The following is a 22,226-nucleotide window of genomic DNA, read 5'->3' as shown; positions in this document are numbered from 1 at the left end:
CGGATCACAACCGAAAGCTCGAATCAGTGTTTTAATTGTTCGTATCCGTTTTAATTGTTTGTATCCGTTTTAATTGTTTGTATAGTATATTTCCTAGTAAATTATTCGTGTTCAACTACCTCTGTTGCATACCTATCTCTAAACGACATCCCTGAAATGATCACACATTGAAAAAGAAAAAAAAATGTTTATTCTACATTCATTGGAATTTTAAGTATTTTTTTGTGATTATAAGCGTGGACATCGGTAGAGTTTACAAAAGGTCATGGTCTGACCGTTTGCCCATAAGGGAAGGACAGTGCTTAAGTAATACCAATCTAATCTTATTACCTACATATTGATTATGCATTCATAGCATACGATTCCCATGAAAATGCACTTCAAAATGTCTGTCCCTGCACCTATGGCAAAGCAGGAACCGTGATCTGTTGAAAAATTAATACTACTGCTGCTGCATTCACCATTCACACCACATTTGATAATGGCCAATCAAGTCGAGGTGTCAGAAATGCAGACTTGAGTTTCTGCCCTCCAGGGGGACCGAGACCCCAGGCTCTGCAGCACAGAGACAAGGGAGCTGCTCCATACAAATTAATTCACCTTTTTAGACGAGGGGGGGCGGGACGACGACGACGACATTGTGCCTTTCTGCTTCTTTTGAGAAACTGTCAGAATTACAATGAGATTTTTTTTAAAGGACATTTTATGTGCCTTTTTTCTTCTTTTTTAGAAACTGTCAGAATTACAATAAAAAATAAAATAATATTTTCTCTTTTTAACACTGAAATATATATATTTTTTCTCATTCCCGTCTGCCATCTAACACCCCTAGCCCCCCACACCCCCCCAACCCCCCGAAGCTCCATCTCGACCAATCCCCGCCTCTCACACACCTCTCTGTTTGATCACACATATTATTTTCCAACCTGGGTTCTCCTCCAGGTCTGCAGCGAAAAAAGAAAAAAAAGAGATTCAAAATTCATTGGAGGTTGAGAATGTAAACAACAGCTGACAGACAAACCGTAGCGGAAATGCTGCTTGCTTTCGTGACGTTGGACCCATCTGGCGTTCAGCCTACCCACTTCTTCTTGATTGGCCCTGATGAGACGAGGGCGCCCAGATGGCCTGGCGTTAGCGCCCTTGGTCGGGGTACCTTCCCCGAGGCCATGGGGCTTCTGTTTTCACACGCTCCTCCTCACTAGCCTGGCTGCCCAAGCTGACAGACGGCCCCATGCAGGGGAGGAGGGTGTATCCTGTTGGGGTGTGGATGCCACTCGAGTAGAGAGGAACAAATACTAGTGTGTCAATAAGGGCTGTGTAAGGAAGGAGTGCTGCGTTCGTTTTCCACCGTTTGTGTACCTGAAAGCCCAGGAGAATGTAATGACGAAGGGGTCGTGGTGGGGGTGTATTTCGATACTCTTTTTAATATGTTATGTTTTATATTGTTGAAGCATAATGTATTAATATCCTTTTAATATTGAAAATGCTGATTGTGAAAACCAAACGCAGATGCAGGCCTGTGAAGGGACGTTAACATTTCCCATGAAACCAGTGGCCCAATTCTGGTTGTTTACTTTTCTGTGTGTGATTTTTGTAAACACCTCGTTAATTCCAAACAAGCTTGTAGGGAAATGTTGGTCGAACATTTAGAGTCAAAGCACTGAAATATAAACGCCACATCACCACAACATGGGTTTTTACCTTATTGTTCAAGGACCAGACCCAGGTCTATTTTTAAAAATAAATATGTTATTTAAATGAGACTAACCTGCATAATTAAAAGTTACATAAATACAATCATGAATAATGGAGTTCAATAGATTTCAATAATGAAGAGTTTTTCCACCTAATTTCACAATCCAGGTGCACATGGGGACCTGACAGAAGCTCTTTAGCTCTAGACCAGGGGAGGCTGGCCGAGGACCGAGGTAGAAAAAGGAGGACGGTATTGGTATCCCAATTCTGTTCCATGCATTACAATGAGCCTGTCCTCCATTTTCTACTTCCATCAGCCTCCTCTGCTTCAGGTGCACCATCTCAAGTAATCAGTCTCGGTGTGAGAAAGCACAGGTCTGTTAAGATTCAGCGTCGATAAGTGAAAACAGTCATGATTTTGTTGTCCTGGGGTAAATCATTGTGTGTAAACCGACACATTTTAGATTTTCATTAAACCGCTCATTCCCTTTTCACACGACACAGGGAACAACAACAAAAAGAGCTCTTTTTAAAGCTTTTTTTTTTTAAAGCCTGCAGCTTTAGTGGCAATACCTAATGTGAATTAGCTAATTTACCTGTGTAATAACACTGTATTGAGTTATAGTCAAGACAAACCCATTACTGTTTAGTACTAGTAGGACTGGTAAGTCGTGAGCTTAGAATTATAGGGCCGGTTTCAGAGACAAGGCTTAAGCCTAGTCCTGGACTAAATCACACTTTCAATGTAAAATCTCCATTGAAGATGTTTTTTAGTCTAGGATTAGGCTTAAGCCTTGTCTGTGAAACCGGCCCATAAGGTTCTATCTCTGTTTAGGGCAGTTCAGAGATATTGAGCGTCAAAGTTTTTACATTCCATTATGTTTTGTGAGATGGAACCTTTGTATTTTATGAATTACTAACTAAAAAATGTCAACATTTTAAAAATAACACCACACAGGCATTAATAAACACCTAATGGATCAGATTATGTAAAAAACTCAATTCTGACAAAAATGGAGATATAACCTTATAATTCTAACGTCACAATGGAGATAGAACCTTATAATTCTAACGTCACGAAGTGTCAGGGATCAATAGTACACTACTATATCAATACACAGGCTGTGATTCAATACTTGAATTTTTCAATGTATTGCGATTCTCTAAGTATTGCGATCATCAATACTGACAAAAATATGTTGTTTTTCATTGTTTTCGTTTTATGATGCCAAACAGTTTACCCATAGGCCTCTACGGTGGGTTTTCAGTAATATGTAAATAATATAATTGGGAAAAGAACATTTAATGTAATAAATATTGTGTTATTTTCCTAATATTGTATCATTAGATGGGTACGAATAGGTGTGAATGCTGTGTACCGAATATTCTCCAACCTGTAAAATAAAAATAATAAAGTTGTTGAAGTGGGGTAGAAGTGGGGGAAAAAGAGAAAAAAACAAAAAGGATATTGATAATGAGTAACTCTATATGACCCACCACTATGTTGTAGGCCAATGTAAATAAATAAATAAATAAAAGAAAACGGTGCTAAAAATACTTTCGGTTTGTTGTGAGACTATGGCAAGACAAGTTACACCATGGCGGCCCGCCACACGCCACAGTCTCGTCTATGTATGGTAAACAGTAATTGTTCATCCACTGTTACTCCTTCAGCATTATTGGACTCAGACAAAGTGGAAGTGCAGCTTGTGGAAGTGCACACAGTGCTTTCTTTACTGTGCCTACAAAGGTGTGTTCTATGTGTATCCTTTAGCATAGGGAGGGGCGACACACCTATGGTCTCCCCAAGGTAACACCCTGTGGGTTCCCCAAGGCAACACACCTATTGCCTCCCAATGCAAACGCGCCTATGGGTTCCCTAAAGTAATATCTATGGGTTCCCTAAAGTAATATCTATGGGTTCCCCAAGATAATATCTATGGGTTCCCCAAGGTAACGTCTGTGGGTTCCCATGGGTAACACACCTATAGGTTTCCCAAGGTAACACCTATGTCTCTCCCAAGGGTAGCGCAAATGGCTGGACATATTATGCATCTCTGCTGTTATCTTTTTTTGTTTTTATGAAGAAAAAAAAAAATGTTCTAAATAATTAAATGCCCTCTTGTGTTTCTTCTTGTGTTTTCGCAGTGTCCCTCCAGTGCCTGGTCTCTGTCCAGGTCACGACCCCCACTGCCCTGACAGGGTGGCCTTGAGAGGCTGAACGAGAAGACCACATACAGCTCTGGCAGGAAAATGGCTGACAGTAGGAGGGCTGAGAGCTAAGCCTCCTCTCTTCCCCGCCCCCCTCCCCTCTCCCTCTCTGTTTAGTGCTGTTGATTCTTCACTGCGAGGGCCTGATTTCTCTTTACTCATTTGCATTTTCTTACTATGGCAATGCATGATATGAGCCGTGCTAAGGGTTTCCCCTGCAAAGAGTGTGATATGGTATGTCCCAGTACCCCTAGTCTATTAGAGCACATGAAAGCCCATTACCAGCAAGAAGAGAACGGCAGATTCGAGTGTGAACAGTGTGGACGCATCTACAAGCACGCAGGCAGCTTAGCTAATCATAAGAAATCTCACGAAGTGGGCTCCTTCCAGTGTCCAGTGTGCACGAGAACCTTGCCCAACGCAGTCGCCCTGAAAAATCACCTCCGCATCCACACCCTGTCCCCCAGCAGCGCGCAGGCCGAAGAGGAAAACGAAGAAGTGCCCGAGGACGGACACGACGAGAGGGACTACGGTCTCGCCCAGGACCTGTCTGACGGCTTTGGCCGCAGCCACCTCAACAACAGTGGAATGGGACACGGTGTTATGTCCGGCCACGACCAAGAGGACCACAAGCATCAGAAGTCTCCCAGTTCCGACGACGCCTGGGATCGTCCCTTCAAGTGCGACCAGTGCGATAGAACCTACCGTCACCACGGTAGCCTTGTGAACCATAAGAAGTGTCACCAGCAGGGGACGTTCAAGTGCTCCGTCTGTTTCAAGCAATTCAACAACCTGGCGGCCCTCAACGGCCACGAACGCACCCACAGCAAGTTCAAGAGCCCCGGCGCTTCCATGTTAAACAACCTGCACGATACCGTGGCTGACCCACGGCCACCAGCACCCCATATTGACGACGGGGGTTCCTGCTTCTGCCACCTGTGCCAGGTCGCCCTGCCCAATAAGAGTGACTTTCAGGAGCACATCCTGCTTCACAACGCAGCCTCTTCTTCGCTGGGACTTGCCCGCACTTTCCCTGGGATAATGCCACACAATCTCAGCACCGTGCGCTCCCCAGCTTATACGCCAGCCCTGGGAGACCCGCTGCCTCTCCCTCCCCTGCCTGATAAGCGTGGCCCCTACGACCCAATGCTTGGGCCCCCTGTCAACAACCCCATCTATACCTGTGCGTACTGTGGGGCGGGGCATCCCGACCTGGACAGCCTCAAAGTCCATTACCTGACCCACGACCCCCACCCGGGCTCTCATGGTCAGGATGGGCCGTCTATCCTGAATTCTGACGGGCTAGGCTCTCAGCCATCCGTGTCATCGCCAGGAGGGGGCAGAGTGCAGCAGTCCTCGTCCTCAGACGACGGAGATCGCCGTTTCAAGTGTAACGAGTGTGGGAAGAGCTACCGCCATGCTGGGAGCCTGGTCAACCACAAGCGTTCGCACCAGACTGGCCACTACCAGTGCACCATCTGCTGCAAGCAGTACCCACACCTGGCAGCTCTGCATAGCCACCTCCGCAGCCACAAGGGAAGGCCATCCAACCAGCCCATCAACAATGAGGGCGACTGGCTCTCTTCTGAGCCCCTGACCCTCGATTCCCAGCAGAGTTATGTGCAGGAGGGCAGTGGCGCGACCACCCCGATCTCCCTCCCTGGAAACCTGGGAGACGCAGCTCACTTCGTCCCTGACGGCGGCCACAGCAGCGGTTTGGATTCGTTGGAGTTCCATGACCGATTTGATGGCTCCCTTGCTCAGAGCAACTCTGGGCACTCCCCTCTTCCCCAAAACCACCGCCAGGCAGATAGACATATGTGTGCCGACTGTGGAGAAATGTACGGAGACATCTCCGGCATCAAGTCCCACATGTGCCCCCAGCGAAGACAGAACCAGGGTGGCGGCGGGATGTCCAACGGTTTCATGGGGAACATGAACAACTACCACAGCCCCGGTGGTGCCGCTCTCCCCTCAGGCGGGGGGAATCTGAAGGAGGGCAGTGGACAGGGCAGTGGACAGCGCCGTGGACAAGACCAGATGCAGTACTCCCAGTCCCAAGGTAATGCCCAGGGAGGCGGGAAGAGGATGAACGACAAGGATGACGATGATGACGGGGAGGTGTACCAGTGCTCGGTGTGTGGGAATCATTACGCCAGCCTCAGGGCTCTGAGGAGTCACTTGCGCAGCCATGCTAACAACCCCACAGGGCCTGGCACCTCTGCCCTATCCCCAGACCAAGACTGGAGGATGATCTGCAGCACCTGCGGCCAGAGCTTTGCCAGGAAACAGGACTTACTTAACCACCAGCTGATTCATGGCCCTGCTGCTGCTGCAAGGGCAGATGGGCAAGGTCAGGGAATGGGAGGCAATCCCACCAATACCAACGGCAAAATGGACGGGCGGAATCACATCTGTGTCGACTGTGGAATGTTCTTTGCCGACCGCCACCACCTGATCACTCACCTGTGTCCTGGCAAAAACAGAGGAGGAGCGCTGGGTAAAGAAGGATTGAACGGAGCAAAAGGGATGACTGGAGGGGCCGGAGTCAGCGGCGCTGTTGGACCTGGGGGAAGTCGTGACCTGGGAGGAGACCGCAGACAGATGCCAGAATCTGGGGAACGACCCCACAAATGTGACCAGTGTGGAAGAGGCTATAGGCACCCTTGCTCCCTGCTGAACCACAAGAAGTCTCACAAGACTGGAGTCTTCAGGTGTCTTGTCTGCCAGAAGCGTTACTATAACCTGCTGGCTCTGAAGAACCACCAGAGGACCCACTTTGATTTGAAAAGGTAATTATTTAATTTTGTTCCTCTTCATTTGTAAAATGTCTGGGTTGAGATACCCGAAAAGCTTAGTAGTACTATGATCATCTTTCGTCCATTTGGGTAGCACAGATAGCATGATCTTAGTGCTACAGAGCTTTAGGAAACTCACCCCCAGTAGTGTCAGTCAGTCCCATTCTCATATTTGATTCTCTCCTTGCTCCCTCTGCTGTAGGCACAAGTGTGAGGAATGTGGCAAGGCATTCAAGATCCAGAAGCAGTTGATCAACCACCTGCGTCTCCATGAGGAACACAGAGCCAAGGCTCAGGTGCGTGACCAGAGGCTGCAGGGCATGGCGCCCAACGGCTCCAGATTTCAGCAGGCTGGGCCCTCCCAACTCCAGTCCATGAGGGGAGAATCGTCCAAAGGCCACCACAACCCCGGCATGGGAGTCAAGTACGGCCAGCAGCAGCAGCAGCAGCAGGGCTTCAAGAAACCCTATTCCTCGGCCGGATCCTCCCGGCCCCAGAACATTGACCCGACCGAGGGCGGGCGCAGACCCTTTGCCTGCGAGGACTGCGGACGGACCTACCGTCACGCCGGCAGCTTGGCCAATCACAAGAACCTTCACAAGATCGGCGAGTATCATTGCAACGTCTGCAACTCGACCTATCCCAACCGCCTGGCTATGAAGAACCACCTGCGCCTCCACTTTGCCCTCAAGAAGCACACTTGCCTGGAGTGCGGGAAAGGCTTCCGCACCCAGAAGCAGCTGAGCACCCACACCACGGCGCAGCTCTGTAAGGCCGGCGAAGGGACCAGCAGCGCCCAGATGGATTATGAGTGCGACGGCTGCTGCGAGGGGTTCGCAACCGCAGAGGAGCTCACCGCCCATGACTGCGCCGCCCAGCATCTCCCCTCCTCCTCCGCTTCCCTCAACAGCTCCAGCCTCAGCATGGAGGGGGTCGACCTGGGCCCTGACGAGCGCCCCTACGCCTGCGACCTCTGCGGCTGCTCCTACAAGCACGCCAGCAGCCTCCTCAACCACAAGCACACGCACAAGACGGGTGACTTCAGCTGCACCTTCTGCGACAAGCCGTACTCCAACTACATGGCGCTGCGCAACCACATGCGCATCCACACACAGAAGAAGAGGCACATCTGCAACACCTGCGGGAAAGCCTTCCGTCTGGCCCGGTTCCTCCGCAATCACCAGAAGGTCCATGAGGAGGGTCACACACGCTTCGGCTGCCCTAGCTGTGGGAAGAGCTTCCAGGGCAGATCTGGGCTGGCCAGGCACCGCTGTGGGGAGAACCAGGTAGGCATGGAGGGCAGGAGGAAGGCCGCTGCAAGCACGGGAGAAGAGTGCCGGTACACGTGAGTTCTCGTCTGTTGTTCGTGATTCTTGTGAAAAGTAGTGAAGATCATAGGTTTCTACATGTCTATTACAGGTATATGATCTCCAATCCGGCTTCCTTGGGACCATACGCGTGCCGGAATTCGGATTTTTCTGAAGTTTGGACAATATGATTAGTGGAGAGACCAGATAAGTCACCCCCGTTTGCTTTCAGTTAGCTATATGCACTAGTTTTCCTTGGTCACTTTCAATCAGACATTTTATTGATTTGCACAGTTAGATGTTTTGTTTTCCTGTTTTTCTTGTGTTTGTTTTTACCAAAGATTATGAAATTGATACCCATTCATAGTAGCTGATGTAGCATACCAAGTAAGAGTAATGAATTGTGTGTTCCTTGTACTTGTTTTGAATTGTAGTATTCCTTTTTTATGTTCGTTATTGTGTATTATTGAGTTTAAATTGTGAACTAGATAATTACCAGAGAAAAGACCGGGGGCCCAATTGATAGTTGTATATACGGCCAAAGACCATGGAAGTGAGGTGTTCTGACATGTAGACTCCGATGCCTAGGAAGTATTTGGAGCTGGCTGCACTGCACAGGCTAGGTGTCATGATATAACAAGAAGATTTACCCTTTATTTCATATCTGAAAGGAAAACGATACTCATCACCACATCTTACCATAGTTTAGGGCAGGTTTTGAGCATGTCAAGGAATGTTCTATGTGCAGTGCAGGGACAGCCACAAATACTTCCTAAAACAAAAACATGAGACTTTAGTTATCTGTGTAGAACAGTCTATAGCTTCTTCCTTCCTCCCCTTCCAATGTGTTCCCCTATATTTATTGTCTAAATGGTTAATTGCTTCTTATAGTAGTTGATGGTAAACCACTTGTAGTCATCTCAAAAGCTTAAAGCCGGATTCAAGATCATATACCTGTACATATGCTAGATTTCTGCTTTTCTTGAGACAATGACTAGTTAAAGTTGTATCTAATAGAGAAGTGGTAACCATTAATCGGCTAGATTAGCGAAGGAAGCACCATGAGCCCGTGGCTAACATTTCCTCCCCCCCTCCCTCCCCTCTTTCTGTCTCTTTACAGATGTGATCAGTGCGGCCGCGCTTACCGTCACGCCAGCTCCCTCCTCAACCACAAAAACACCCACACCGTCGGCATCTACCACTGTGCCGTGTGCCTCAAGACCTACTCCAACCTCCTGGCCCTCAAGAACCACCGGCGCATCCACTCTGAGACGCGGCGTCACCGCTGCCCGGACTGCGGCAAGGCCTTCCGCGTCTCATCCCAGCTCCAATCCCACCGCAAGGTCCACCTGAAGGAGCGCCAGCTGTCCTGCGGCTCCTGCCAGCGTAGCTTCCCCACCCAGGCCAGCTTCAGACTCCACTTGGAGATCCACCACGGCCAGGCCCCCCGGCCCCACCAGCAGACCCAGCCCAGGGGCGGAGGAGCCGCCTCCACGTCCGGGGGAGGGGGCTCCTCCTCAGACCTTAGCTGGGGGTCGGGTTTGGACCTCACCCTGATGCAGGCCCAGGGCCTGGACCCCAATGGCCTCCCCAAGCTCAACTCCCCGTCCTCCCAGGGCCCCAGCCGGAGCCGTGGGGGGACGGGGACCAAGTCTCACGTGTGCGACCAGTGCGGCCGCGCTTACCGCCACGCCAGCTCCCTCCTCAACCACAAGAACAGCCACAAGACAGGCGCCTACTTCTGCAACTCCTGCCAGAAGGAGTTCCCCAACCTGATGGCTTTGAAGAACCACAGACGCATCCACACTGAACCCAAACGCTACCAGTGCCCCGACTGTGGGAAGTCCTTCCGCGTTTCCACCCAGCTCATCTGCCATCGCCGCATCCACACCAAGGAGAAGCCCTTCTCCTGCCAGCAGTGCGACAAGCGCTTCTCCAGCAAGTCCAACCTGCGCCACCACCAGAAGGTGCACTGGAGCAGCTCCGCGCCCCCCACCATGGCCATGGGCGCTGCCAGCTTCCTGGGTATGCCCTCAGGCCCGTTTCTATAAGTCTGGGTGGGGGTGGGGGCATCCGGGGGAAGTCGTAGTGTGAGATTAACACTGTGTGCAAATGCCAAGGGGGGGGGGGGGGGGGGGTTTCTGGAGTTGCCAAAACTTTTCTTCTTCTCCACCCTCCTCCTCATTCACCTCCATCTCGCCAGTGTTGTAGAGTGTGAGGTTTGTATTTGCAGGTGTCCATAGAGCAGGTTATGTGACATCTAGAGACACACACAAACGAACACACACACGAACACACACACACACACACCCCTCCCCCCCAAAGGCCCCTGCATGCAGCCCCCCCCCAGACGCTTCCCAGACACGGAAGGGAGGGAGAGGACTTCACACGGACATCGTCTTCTGCACTGGTTAGGACACTCTTGGTTGACATCTCAGGTTGGAGTTGCTCAACGAAACCCCCCCGTCCCCTCTCCCCCCCCCCGTTCACCCTCATCAACACCAACATGGCAGCCGCCGCCCAGGCCTGCATTCACACGTTGGCCTTTTGTTAGGAAACAACAGGCCGTCCCCCCTCTCCTCTACCTTCAGGGCAACACCAGGACTGACTACCAGACGGGACCGCCCAGTATAGGACAGGAGCTAGGGGCTAGGCTTCTCCTCTACTCTGTAGCCATGTAAATGTATACGCCGTAGATACCTTTTTATATATATATATATACATATATATATATAAATGTACTGTTCTCCTCCACTAGCTCCCTGCTGCATATAACTCATCACGATAGAACTCATCATACGTGTTTTTAGATCCGATCTCAGTGAGGTCGCAGCTAAGGAGCACAGCAGGAGGAGGGGGGGGGGGGGGGGCGGGGGGATCTCTTCTGAAGCCCTGGCCCCCACAGTACAAACGCCATTGTAATTGTGAGAATCTAACCAAGTCGCTCCAAGACGAGCTAATTATTTGACGGACGGGGTCGATGTATTTTGCTTTCTCTCTCTCTCTCTCTCTCAATGCATCGCACGTCATTGCATCCCATCTCCATGTGTGTGTGTGTGCGTGTGCGCGATGATGTTGGATATAAAGCCTTTTGTGTTCTGCGGCCTTTGTCATGTTTTGTAGAGGAGATCTTGACCAGTAAACCGGCAAAAAAACATTGATTTTTATTTCAAAGTAGCAGCGACTGTAGGAAGAGTGAGAAATACATGTCTGACATGACAGGAGGGAAGAATTGAGATGTGTAAACGTGACATTGTGTATAGATTTGAGTTCTAAACGGTAACTACAATGGTTGGGGATGTGATGATGATGATGATGATGATTCTGTAATGTAGGCCTGTTCTGAGGGTGTGTTGATGCTCCCTACTGAGGTTCTAATTGTTTTCTAACTTGTGTGTTTCTTGCAGCACGAAGATGAGCTTCAAACCTTATTATTCAACAGATGCCATCCGCACTCTGTCATGGGTTGCTTCTTTGTGACATCACAGTTGACTTGTGTGTTCTTCCCCCCTGCCGCCCGCCCGCCCCCGCCCCCACCCCCACCCCTTCCCCATTCACCCAATTATTTGAAACTTGTTTCTGGGCACCCGTAATTTCAACACTGCGCCTAACTAGCTAACGTGTATAGACCGATAGGTTGTGGTTATGAAAGATGAAAAAAAAAGAAAAGAAAAAAAGAGAAAATTCCTCAAAAAGAGGACAAAAAAGAAAAGTGAAAAGAAAATGTATATTGTTAGGCCAGAGATGGCATTTGGTTGTATTGTTATCGTACTTCTGACTGTATTATTTACAGTACGACTTTTATAAAAACAGATCATTGTAGTATGCATTTATTTATATTAACACTTGTAATGGAAAATGCTAGTCTTAGGATCTCTGAGTTTAGGAGCTGTGTTGTAACCACCCCTCCCACCCACCCACTTCCCTGACCTTGACCCTGACCCCCCCCCCCCGACCCCTCCTCCTCCTGTATGTACCGTTGACATGGAGTCGCCATGGCGATCGACTCCCAAAGAACACTTGTTACAGTGACTGTACTTCTCCCCCGTTTTAAGTCGTTTGAATTTGTTATGCTTTTAAAAAGGTGTTTCTGTCCCCCTTGTACAATAAAACAGGGAGCTGTTCTAATGTGTGTTAATTGATTGCAGTACGAAGATTTAAGGAACTATTACTGAAATGTTTTTGCCTTTTACAAGTGATGTTGTGACCGTCGTCCCCCCCCCTCCCCCCCACATCCCCCGACTGGACATTTCTCTTCTATTTCACGAACACAACGCTCTCACACTCAAAAGGATGACTTTGTGAAATGTTAGTGCATTCAGTCTTCATTTATTATTTCAAGTTTTATTTTTATTTTTGTTACACTTTTATTGTAACCATTGTATTTATTAGTATTTCTTTTATTTAATTGCGTTTGACTATTCGAAGCTCTGTGTGAACACCTTTTCTTGGGAGCACTGGTGCTAGTAAGTGACATTATAAAGTGACAGTGAAGTGGTGTTAGGAGTAAAAACATGGTAACTATAACAGGATAATAACTGCATATTTTAATTCGACCCTTTTTGTATTTTCTCCACAATTGGTTCACAGTGGACTCTTCCCACCTGCATTTGGCTAGTTTAGAAAAGCATTGGTTTGAACAAGTATAATACTCATTCATTTTTAAGTTCTAACTTTGTTTCCATGCATATATATATATGTAATGCTTACTATACACTTTTATAAACTATGTTTTGATAATTCATTTCTTAACAAAAACTTGTCCATATTATAACCCCTAATGCTGAGTACTGAAAATAAATAGCTGGAAAAAAAAAAAGAAACGAGTGATGAACAGTGTTGTCAATGGATTGTCCTTCACCTCCACACATGTACTGGTGAAGTAGGGATGCACGGCTCCAACACATCACCAACGTCTACCTCAGCAGAGCGTGTGCGTGGCGGAACTGCTGCGGCTTCCATACTGACAGCGTTTATGCTGTGGCTCTAACTGCAGAGCTGCTACTAGTCAGCCCTGTCTTTGTACACTGAGTTTACCCTCGTTGAGAGAGAATGAAAGATAAAGAGAGAGTTGTTTAGACATGTCACGACTTGTTCACACATTTTCCATTTATTTGTTTTTATATTTCTTCAAACGTGCAATGTGCACACTTTTTCACTTGTTAACAACAGGTAACGGAAGTGTTGATTTAAAAACATATATTTTTATTTTTTTACATATTTACAGATGTAGACATTGAAACTGTAGTGTATGCTGCTGGTATGATGTCAATATGACTATCAACAGGTAATTTTCACGCAGCAGCCAGCGTAAGACGCGTATCTCGCGCGCAGTGTGGCTGCTCTAACACGTTAACATGAGCGCCGAAATGAAACTCATGCGCTACTGAGGTTGACGTCCGTGGTGTAAGGGTCAGTGATATTAGCCTGTAGCGACACTGGCACTTATTGGTGCTTCCAATACATTGAGAGGAGGAAAAAACATATTTGATGACCACTTCCTGTGTTCATGGGTTACCCTTAAAAACACACCGCAAGCGTCAACCTCAGCAACGCCTGTGTGGCGGAACTGCTGCGGCTCTCACTGTTGCGGCTCCCACACTGGCTGCGTGTCTTCGGTGGCTCTAACTGCGGAGCTGCTGCTGCTAGCCCTAACTTTGTACATTGAGTTTTTCCTCTAAAGCGCGCAGAAAAATAGGCGAGAGTCCTAATCTCTAGATGGCGTGCCGCGGTAGCCAGCGTGAGACACGCTTGAGATGCGTGCCTCACGCCCTCTGTATGGCTGCTCGAACCCGTTAACATGGGCACCGAAATGCAACGCACCCCCGCTGCTGAGGTTGACTCTTGTGGTGTATTTCAAGGGTCAGGGTTGGGCTAAAGCCTTTTTTGGCCTTTTCTCATTGGGTAATCAGTCATCTATGGCCAACATGATTGAATGAACCTATCTTCCGATACAGATTTGATGGCCAATACATTGTGCATCCCTGCTTTTTTAGGTGTTATAGTGGTGTGTTATATGTTTTTGATGTAAGGCCTTTCCACACTGGCGTATTCTACTGCCAGAACTCCTGACGGGGCAGAAAATGTGTATAGGTGAAAGGTTCACCTGTATTAAGGAATGTTAACATGGTGTAGAGTAGGAGTGTACCTGTACTAGACTAGAGAATGTAGATGAGGTGTAGGGTTTACCTGTTCTAGGGAATGTTGACATGGTGTATGTTAGGGGGGTTACAAACTCCGGTCCCGGAAAGCTACTGGATGGGCATGCCTTAGCCCCAGTCCAGCAGGGGAGGCTGGTGGAGGTAGAAAGCTACTGGATGGGCATGCCTTAGCCCCAGTCCAGCAGGGGAGGCTGGTGGAGGTAGACATCGGAGGACGGGGGTCGTTGTAATGCATGGAATGAAGAATGGTATCAAACACGGCCCAAACAATTGTTCTGGTGGGCCCAGGCCCCACTGCTGTGCTCAGCACCAGTCATTAGGGTGGGCCCAGGCCCCACTGCTGTGCTCAGCACCAGTCATTAGGGTGGGCCCAGGCCCCACTGCTGTGCTCAGCACCAGTCATTAGGGTGGGCCCAGGCCCCACGGCTGTGCTCAGCACCAGTCATTAGGGTGGGCCCAGGCCCCACTGCTGTGCTCAGCACCAGTCATTAGGGTGGGCCCAGGCCCCACGGCTGTGCTCAGCACCAGTCATTAGGGTGGGCCCAGGCCCCACTGCTGTGCTCAGCACCAGTCATTAGGGTGGGCCCAGGCCCCACGGCTGTGCTCAGCACCAGTCATTAGGGTGGGCCCAGGCCCCACTGCTGTGCTCAGCACCAGTCATTAGGGTGGGCCCAGGCCCCACTGCTGTGCTCAGCACCAGTCATTAGGGTGGGCCCAGGCCCCACTGCTGTGCTCAGCACCAGTCATTAGGGTGGGCCCAGGCCCCACTGCTGTGCTCAGCACCAGTCATTAGGGTGGGCCCAGGCCCCACTGCTGTGCTCAGCACCAGTCATTAGGGTGGGCCCAGGCCCCACGGCTGTGCTCAGCACCAGTCATTAGGGTGGGCCCAGGCCCCACTGCTGTGCTCAGCACCAGTCATTAGGGTGGGCCCAGGCCCCACTGCTGTGCTCAGCACCAGTCATTAGGGTGGGCCCAGGCCCCACGGCTGTGCTCAGCACCAGTCATTAGGCAACATGGTTGGGGGGGGGGGGGGGGGGGGGGTGGGCTTCCTTCCCTCATCTCACCGACATAATCTGCTCAGAGTGAAAGACGCAGGTTAGGTGAACACAAGATGGCGGCCATTTACTGTGACTTCACCTTCGGTGCAGACAGATTCATCGGTTTGGCTCAGAACAGTCCCGCCACTTGTCACATGATGTTGGTACTATCTTATGTAATATATAATAATATAATTAAATTATGTGAAACAAGCTTATCTTTCTCGATGCAATCTCCAAGGAATGGCCACAGGTGATTTACTTCTCCCCTTCACTTTAGCCTAGCCTGGTCTACACCTACACCTACATGTTGAAGACGTGACAACGTCATTATGCAGCACATCAAGAGCGATGTGGAGATGGTCGCGTGGCGATGGTCTTATTTTCACAACCAGCCAATAGGGTTACTGTGTTCCCTCATCGGAGACAGAACCGGCTCTGACTTAAGTCCAGTTTTGGGAGAAAAAAACCTGTATAATGTTAAACTTCTTGACTCTTCTGCACATATGGAATTCACACTGATTCCTTGTTGTTGATTTCATGTGTGTTGAACCTTGCGTGTCGGCATGCAATCAGAAGACAGGATACAATGCACTGTCCATTAGGTGTTGCATCAGAGGACGGGCTCAGAAATAAATGGAATGAGTAATGGCATCAAACATGTGTGTGATACCATTCCTCATTCTATTCCATGCATTACAATGAGCCTGTCCTCCGATTCCTACCTCCACCAGCCTCCCCTGGAGTCATCAGTTACTGTTACCCTGGATCTGGGATGAAGACTACATAAACAATCATTTAGAAAGGCTTCCTGCAATGGTATAGTTGGATGGTGTTAACATGAACATCAGAGCCTAAAAATTGCAGTCAAAACACAGCCAGGTTTCCATTCGTGAAGGCCTATTTGGTTGGCTTTGATGGGCAGATTGAAAAGTTATTGGGAACACATTGGCAGCCTTTTATGACAAAGGCTAATGGTTAGGGATTTTTTATAAAAAATGTTCAACAACCACACAGAAATGGATTTGGACAAGCTACTGTGCAATCAACAACACTATCTGTTCTGCTCTGTGTCAGCTGCTTGTTCCGGGTCTCTCTTGTAAAATAGTTTTTATGTCAGTGAGACTAACCTGGATGAATAAGGGTTCAATGAAACATACACGAACATCTCGACGATGGTTTTAACATCTTCATCCTTTCCGTTCTCAGATCTGTCGTCCGTGGGGTCGCGGCCGGGGAACAAGACTCACGTGTGCAACCAGTGCGGCCGCGCTTACCGCCACGCCAGCTCCCTCCTCAACCACAAGAACAGCCACAAGACGGGCGCCTACTTCTGCAACTCCTGCCAGAAGGAGTTCCCCAACCTGATGGCTTTGAAGAACCACAGACGCATCCACACCGAACCCAAACGCTACCAGTGCCCCGACTGTGGGAAGTCCTTCCGTGTTTCCACCCAGCTCATCTGCCATCGCCGCATCCACACCAAGGAGAAGCCCTTCTCCTGCCAGCAGTGCGACAAGCGCTTCTCCAGCAAGTCCAACCTGCGCCACCACCAGAAGGTGCACTGGAGCAGCTCCACCCTGGCCAGAGGCAGCTTCCTCACTATCCCCTCACGGCCCTTCCTCTAAGGGTGTAGCTGGGCCCCATCGCCCCTCCCCCCGCACCCCCCTCTAAGGTGGAGCTGCTTGCAGGGGGGGGTCCTGTGTCCTGTCCCAAACTAACTCCTCAGGCCCAGCCCCCTGCTCCCTGCCCCCCTACCCCCCAATTCTCCACCCTTTTCCCTGGAGTGAACACTAGTGTCCTCCCCTATATCTGGATGATATAGCCTAGGACTGGTGTTAGCTTGGGCTCTTACATCAGTCCTACGCTTTTAGATTGTTTGGGGGGGAAGTGCACATAGTGGCACAAGGCAAGACTTCGGACACATGGCGATGGGTGGTCGTCAACTTCCTCTCGCCCTCTGATTTCTGATTGGTCCAGAAGGAACTTTCGTCACTCTGAGGACACCTACGGTATGCTCCTCAAGTGCATCGGGTGCCAGGGGTCATGGGTCAACTGGGGATCATGGTACGGAACGCCACGGTGGTTCTGGAGCTGCCATAAACTCTTCCTCTACTTCACCCTCCTCTTCATCATCCTCTCATCCACCTTCATCTCCCTTCGGTCAGGGGAAAAGACTCATGAGACACTGTATATAGTTTTAAACGGTGACTACAGCAGTTGGGGATGTGAGGATGATGATGATGATGATGATGATGATGATTCTGTAATGTAGGCCTGTTCTGAGGGTGTGTTGATGCTCCCTACTGAGGTTCTGATTGTTTTCTAACTTGTGTGTTTCTTGCAGCACGAAGATGAGCTTCAAACCTTATTATTCAACAGATGCCACCCTGCTCTTTAACCCGTAGCCACATGCCGTGATGTCATAATGCACATTTGGGTCGACTTACTGCTGTGCAACATTAACAGAACTCTTCTGCTAAGAACTCTGGGTCACACCCCCCCCCCCCCCCCCCCCCCCCCGCCGCCGCCGGTTCCTCACAGTTTTTGCGTCCTCCATTGTGACACGCCTACACGGAACGGAGCCCTGCTATTTGCGATGATGTCATAGTCCCGAGTTCTTCCTCTCCTGGGTTGCTCTGTGACGTCACATTTGACATTCTTCTTCTTCTTCTTCTTCTCATTATTCTCATTATCTGATAGTGTTTCTTGGCACCCATATTTTCAACACTGTGCCTGATTTAGTTGGTGTGTATAGACCGTTAGGTTGTGTTAAAAAAAAATAGAAGAAAGAAAAATAATACGTAAAAAGAAAAAAGAACATTGGGAGAAAAAAAAAAAAGAGTTGGTTTTATCATGTATCGTTGCTGTACTTTTGTCTGTATTATTATTATTAACAGTGCGACTTTTATAAAAACATACCATTGTAGTATGCATTTATTTATGTTAACACTTAATGCTAGTTTTAGGGTCTCTGACCCACCACCCCCTCCCTGACACCTGACACCCCCCTACCCCTCCCCCACACCACCCCTCCACCCCCCCCCCCCCATCCCCCACCCTGACACCCCCATCCCCCACCCTGACACCCTCCTACCCCTCCCCCACACCCTCTCCTCCTCCCCCACACCACCGCTCCCCCCCCCCTCACACCCCCTCCCCCACAACCCCTTCCCCCTCCCTGGCCTGTATCTGTCTGGAGGGCCATGTAAGGAGCCAGTTCACCACCCTGTCTGCAGACCAAACCTGGTGGGTATTCCATCAATGTCGCTAAAGGAAAATCCAGGCGTATTTTGATGAGTCTCGTGAGATTTATTAAAAAATAAGCCTGGATTTTCCTTTAGTGACATTGTTGGAATACCCCCCAGGGTCTAAGACAAAGGCTTCAAAGGCTTGTTTTAGTCTTTAAATAGTCTTTTTGCCTCTGGCAACAATATAACCAGTGGGTGAGACACAACAGACCCCGAGGTTCCAAATCTAAAGTATTTCCCTATAATGATATGGAATATGTCAAGAATATACATTTTAACCAAGCTCTTCTCTCCATGGCCCCTGGTTAAACCATCTTATATTATTATTATTATTATTATTTTAAACAGACTCTAACAGATTCCCGCTTTGTTTAAAATGGAGGAACTTAATTTGTTGGTGATGATGATGATGTACAGTTGTAGCTTGCAGCCAAGGGGATGGGGGACTTGTTGTTGGTTGCTTTGTGTGAATTGCAGTTAGATACTCTGCAGTTAAAATATGTTGATTGTTTGCACTTCCCATGTTGATTGGTGGCTGTTGTGGTGGTGTGAAACAGATGGGAATGCTTTTAGTTAAAGAGAAACAGGCCTTTTCATTGGTTGGAAGACATTTCCTTCTGTCAGCACCGTGAACTGTTTGTTCATTGTATCCCCTTCTACTAATCCAGATATACTCATCTTATATTCATCCATTCTGATTGTGTTTCACACATTGATTGTGTTTTTCTTCTTTTCATCGTTGACGTTCGGGTTGTTTTCACCAGAAACCCGAGGAATACTTTGAGTTGTGTCACCATATGAATGAATGTGTGTTTTACTAATAAACTTCAATCAGAAAGAGCCTTATTTACTAGTTTCTGCATACAGTATGATATTATGCCATTTAGCTGTGAGACATTTAGATTCAGGGGAGGAGGAAATCTGGAGGTAGAAATCGGAGGACGATCGGAGGGCTCACAGGAATGGAATGAGGAATGGCATCAAATACCACTGCTCATTCCATTGCATGCTGTCCTCCGATTTCTACCTCTACTAGCCTCCCCCGGAAGGGATCTGAATAAACAATGTTTGACTCCCACTCTCAGTTTTCATGTAATCACATGAAATGTCACATGTCTAAATGCTAGTGATTTAAGCAGATGCTCTCATTAACTAACGACGGGCAGTAAGCAAGCAGAGGACGCTGGTGGAGGTAGAAAAATCGCAGCACGGTCTCACAGTAATGCGTGGAATGGTATCAAACACGCGTCGAGTGCGTCCTCATTCCGTCCCGCGCGTGCTTGATAACCATTCCATGCATTACAGTAAGCCCATCCTCACATTTGTCCTACCTCCACCAGCCTCCGTTGGAACAAGCACAAGGGCAGAGGTGTAATGTCGTTCAGGTGCTCTCTCTATCACAGCCAGTACAGCTCCGCAGCGGTGAGATGTCATCATGTTCAGAACGCTCACGTGAGAACAGAACAGAATACTCAGAATGCTGCAGGACCAGGAGATGACATCAGACAGCCGATGTTAGAGGTCTTTGTTAGAGGTTTATGACAACACGCCTACAGACGTATACTAGACCAGAGTGTTGCGTGTATACAGGATGTCCCTGTCCTGCGTGATGATGGGGTTACTGTGACTTTCCTCAAAGCCAAGATTCAGTGTGTGTTCATATCCCGACTAGAAGGTTTCGCAGGGAATTGGGATGTGCAGCAGTGCTGTTCAGCAGAGGAAGGGCTGGATGGTTGGAGGGTTGGAGGGCAACTCACCTCCTTATGTAGCATCTTCTGGGGCGTCGCACAGCAGCCACATGTGTTCCAGATCGCACGCTACCGCTGCTCCCTATGACATCACTACCGCTGCTCACTATGACATCACTACCGCTGCTCCCTATGACATCACTACCGCTGCTCACTATGACATCACTACAGCTGCTCACTATGACATCACTACAGCTGCTCCCTATGACATCACTACAGCTGCTCCCTATGACATCACTACAGCTGCTACCTATGACATCACTACAGCTGCTCCCTATAACATCACTACAGCTGCTCCCTATGACATCACTACAGCTGCTACCTATGACATCACTACAGCTGCTCCCTAACATCACTACCACTTCTCCCTATGACATCACTGCTGCTCAACAGGAACTGGTCTGAGAAATATGGTGGAAACTCTCACCATGCTTAAACCATGAGAGTGAACAAGTACACACTGTTAGGAGAGGAGAGTGCACAAGTACACACTTTGAGTGGAGGGGTGGAGAATAAGTACACACTGTGATGGGCTGATAAACACTGTACTAAAGAGAGAAGTGAAATGATACATTTGTAGCCAGAGAGAGAGAGAGAATAGAGAGGAGAGAGAACACAGAGAGAGAGAGAACAGAGAGAGAACAGAGCAATGAAGACAGACCACGGGGGAGGTACACTGAACAATCCTTTTTCTTTATTCATTTTTTGTTATCATTTCAATATGTCTGTCGGGTTTTTTTTTTCTTTTTTTTTCTTTAAATTAAAATTTGACACACTTATAAAAGACAGCATCTGCATAGAGTTGTCATCTTAAAGATCCATGGAAAGAAGAAGGGGGGGGGGAGAGAGCGAGAGAGAGGGGGAGAGGGAGGAGAGATAGCAAGGGGTTAGGGACGGGGGAATACTGGCACATCACACTAAGTCAACAGAACAGCAAACAGCAGTACGAGAGAAAGGGAGAGAGAGGGACAGATATTTTTTTACATTACGGTACGCACACATACACACACACAAAAGAAACAGGACACTAGTTGCATTTTTCCGGTCAAAGTTGCAGCAAACGATCCAACTGTCCTTTTTTTTTTCCTCATGGTTTGTTTTTCAATCTCTCTCTCAGAAATTGTTTTCTGGTTTTCATTGGGATCCCTCCCTCCCAACCTAGCCACCCCCTCCTTTCACCCTGGGGACTCTCATCTGCCTCTGGTGGTTGTTGTTGTTGTTGTTGTTGTTGTTTATAAACACTGACTAACATCGATAAACCATCTCAGACTCCGACCGAGGCTTCCAGCAGTGGTCCGGTAGGTCATGTGATTACGATCCCTGGCGTGGTTAGAGAAAGCCCTTTGTTCTTTGTATTGCACATAATAAGTGGATATTATAATTACTACTACGGTCACCAGCCAATCAGCTGTTGGCTGTTCGGTATGTATCCACAGCTCGTCGGACCTGGGGCAGGCCCGGTTGGGACTAGGGCCTAGGCTCTGGAGCCCCTGGGAAGGGGGAGCTGGTTGTATCTGACTACTGTGTGTGTCTAGGGACCCTGTCCTGAGTGGTACCTTGGCCTCTAATCAAGGTGAGTCAGGAGGAGAGGGACTTGACTGGGGACGATGGGCAAGTGACAAGGTGACACTGTGTCATCATACAGGACTATACCGCCCATCGTGAACGGGCTGGTTTGGCTGGATGGCTGGCTGGCTGGTTGTTGGCTGGCTGGCTGGCTGGCTGGCTGGTTGGCGGGCTGGCTGGCTGGCTAATAATAATCAGACTAATAATACGTGTTTCAATATTCACACTAGCCTACCAGTGGGAATGAAGCAGTGTGTTAAGCAAGCGTATGTGGATATAGGAACCTAGCCATGGAGAGAGAGAGAGAGAGAGATAGAGAGATAGATAGAGAGAGAGAGAGTTAGTGTTGGGGTTTGGCCTGGAAGCAGGACAGTGATGTGGATAGAGACAGAGGGGTGTGGCTTGGGCGTGGCCTGGGCGTGTTTGGGGGTGTGGCTTGGGCGTGGGCCTTT

General features: G+C 48.8%; 1 protein-coding gene across 1 annotated transcript; it reads left to right on the top strand.

The window, feature by feature from the left end:
- Positions 1-4,083: 4,083 nt before the first annotated feature.
- On the top strand, positions 4,084-16,837 carry LOC308151583 (uncharacterized protein; the record flags this gene model as incomplete). The annotated part of the gene is made up of 4 exons (XM_080524477.1): positions 4,084-6,698; positions 6,907-8,049; positions 9,132-10,036; positions 16,419-16,837. 4 exons carry the CDS (start codon positions 4,084-4,086, stop codon positions 16,835-16,837), a joined length of 5,082 nt encoding a protein of 1,693 aa, XP_080380603.1.
- Positions 16,838-22,226: the final 5,389 nt, after the last annotated feature.

The sequence above is a fragment of the Nansenia antarctica genome (assembly GCF_963989245.1).
Source record: "Nansenia antarctica genome assembly, chromosome: 2".
NCBI lineage: Eukaryota > Metazoa > Chordata > Actinopteri > Argentiniformes > Microstomatidae > Nansenia > Nansenia antarctica.
Note: the sequence above shows the minus strand (reverse complement) of the source record. Positions and strands in the feature narration are given on the sequence as shown.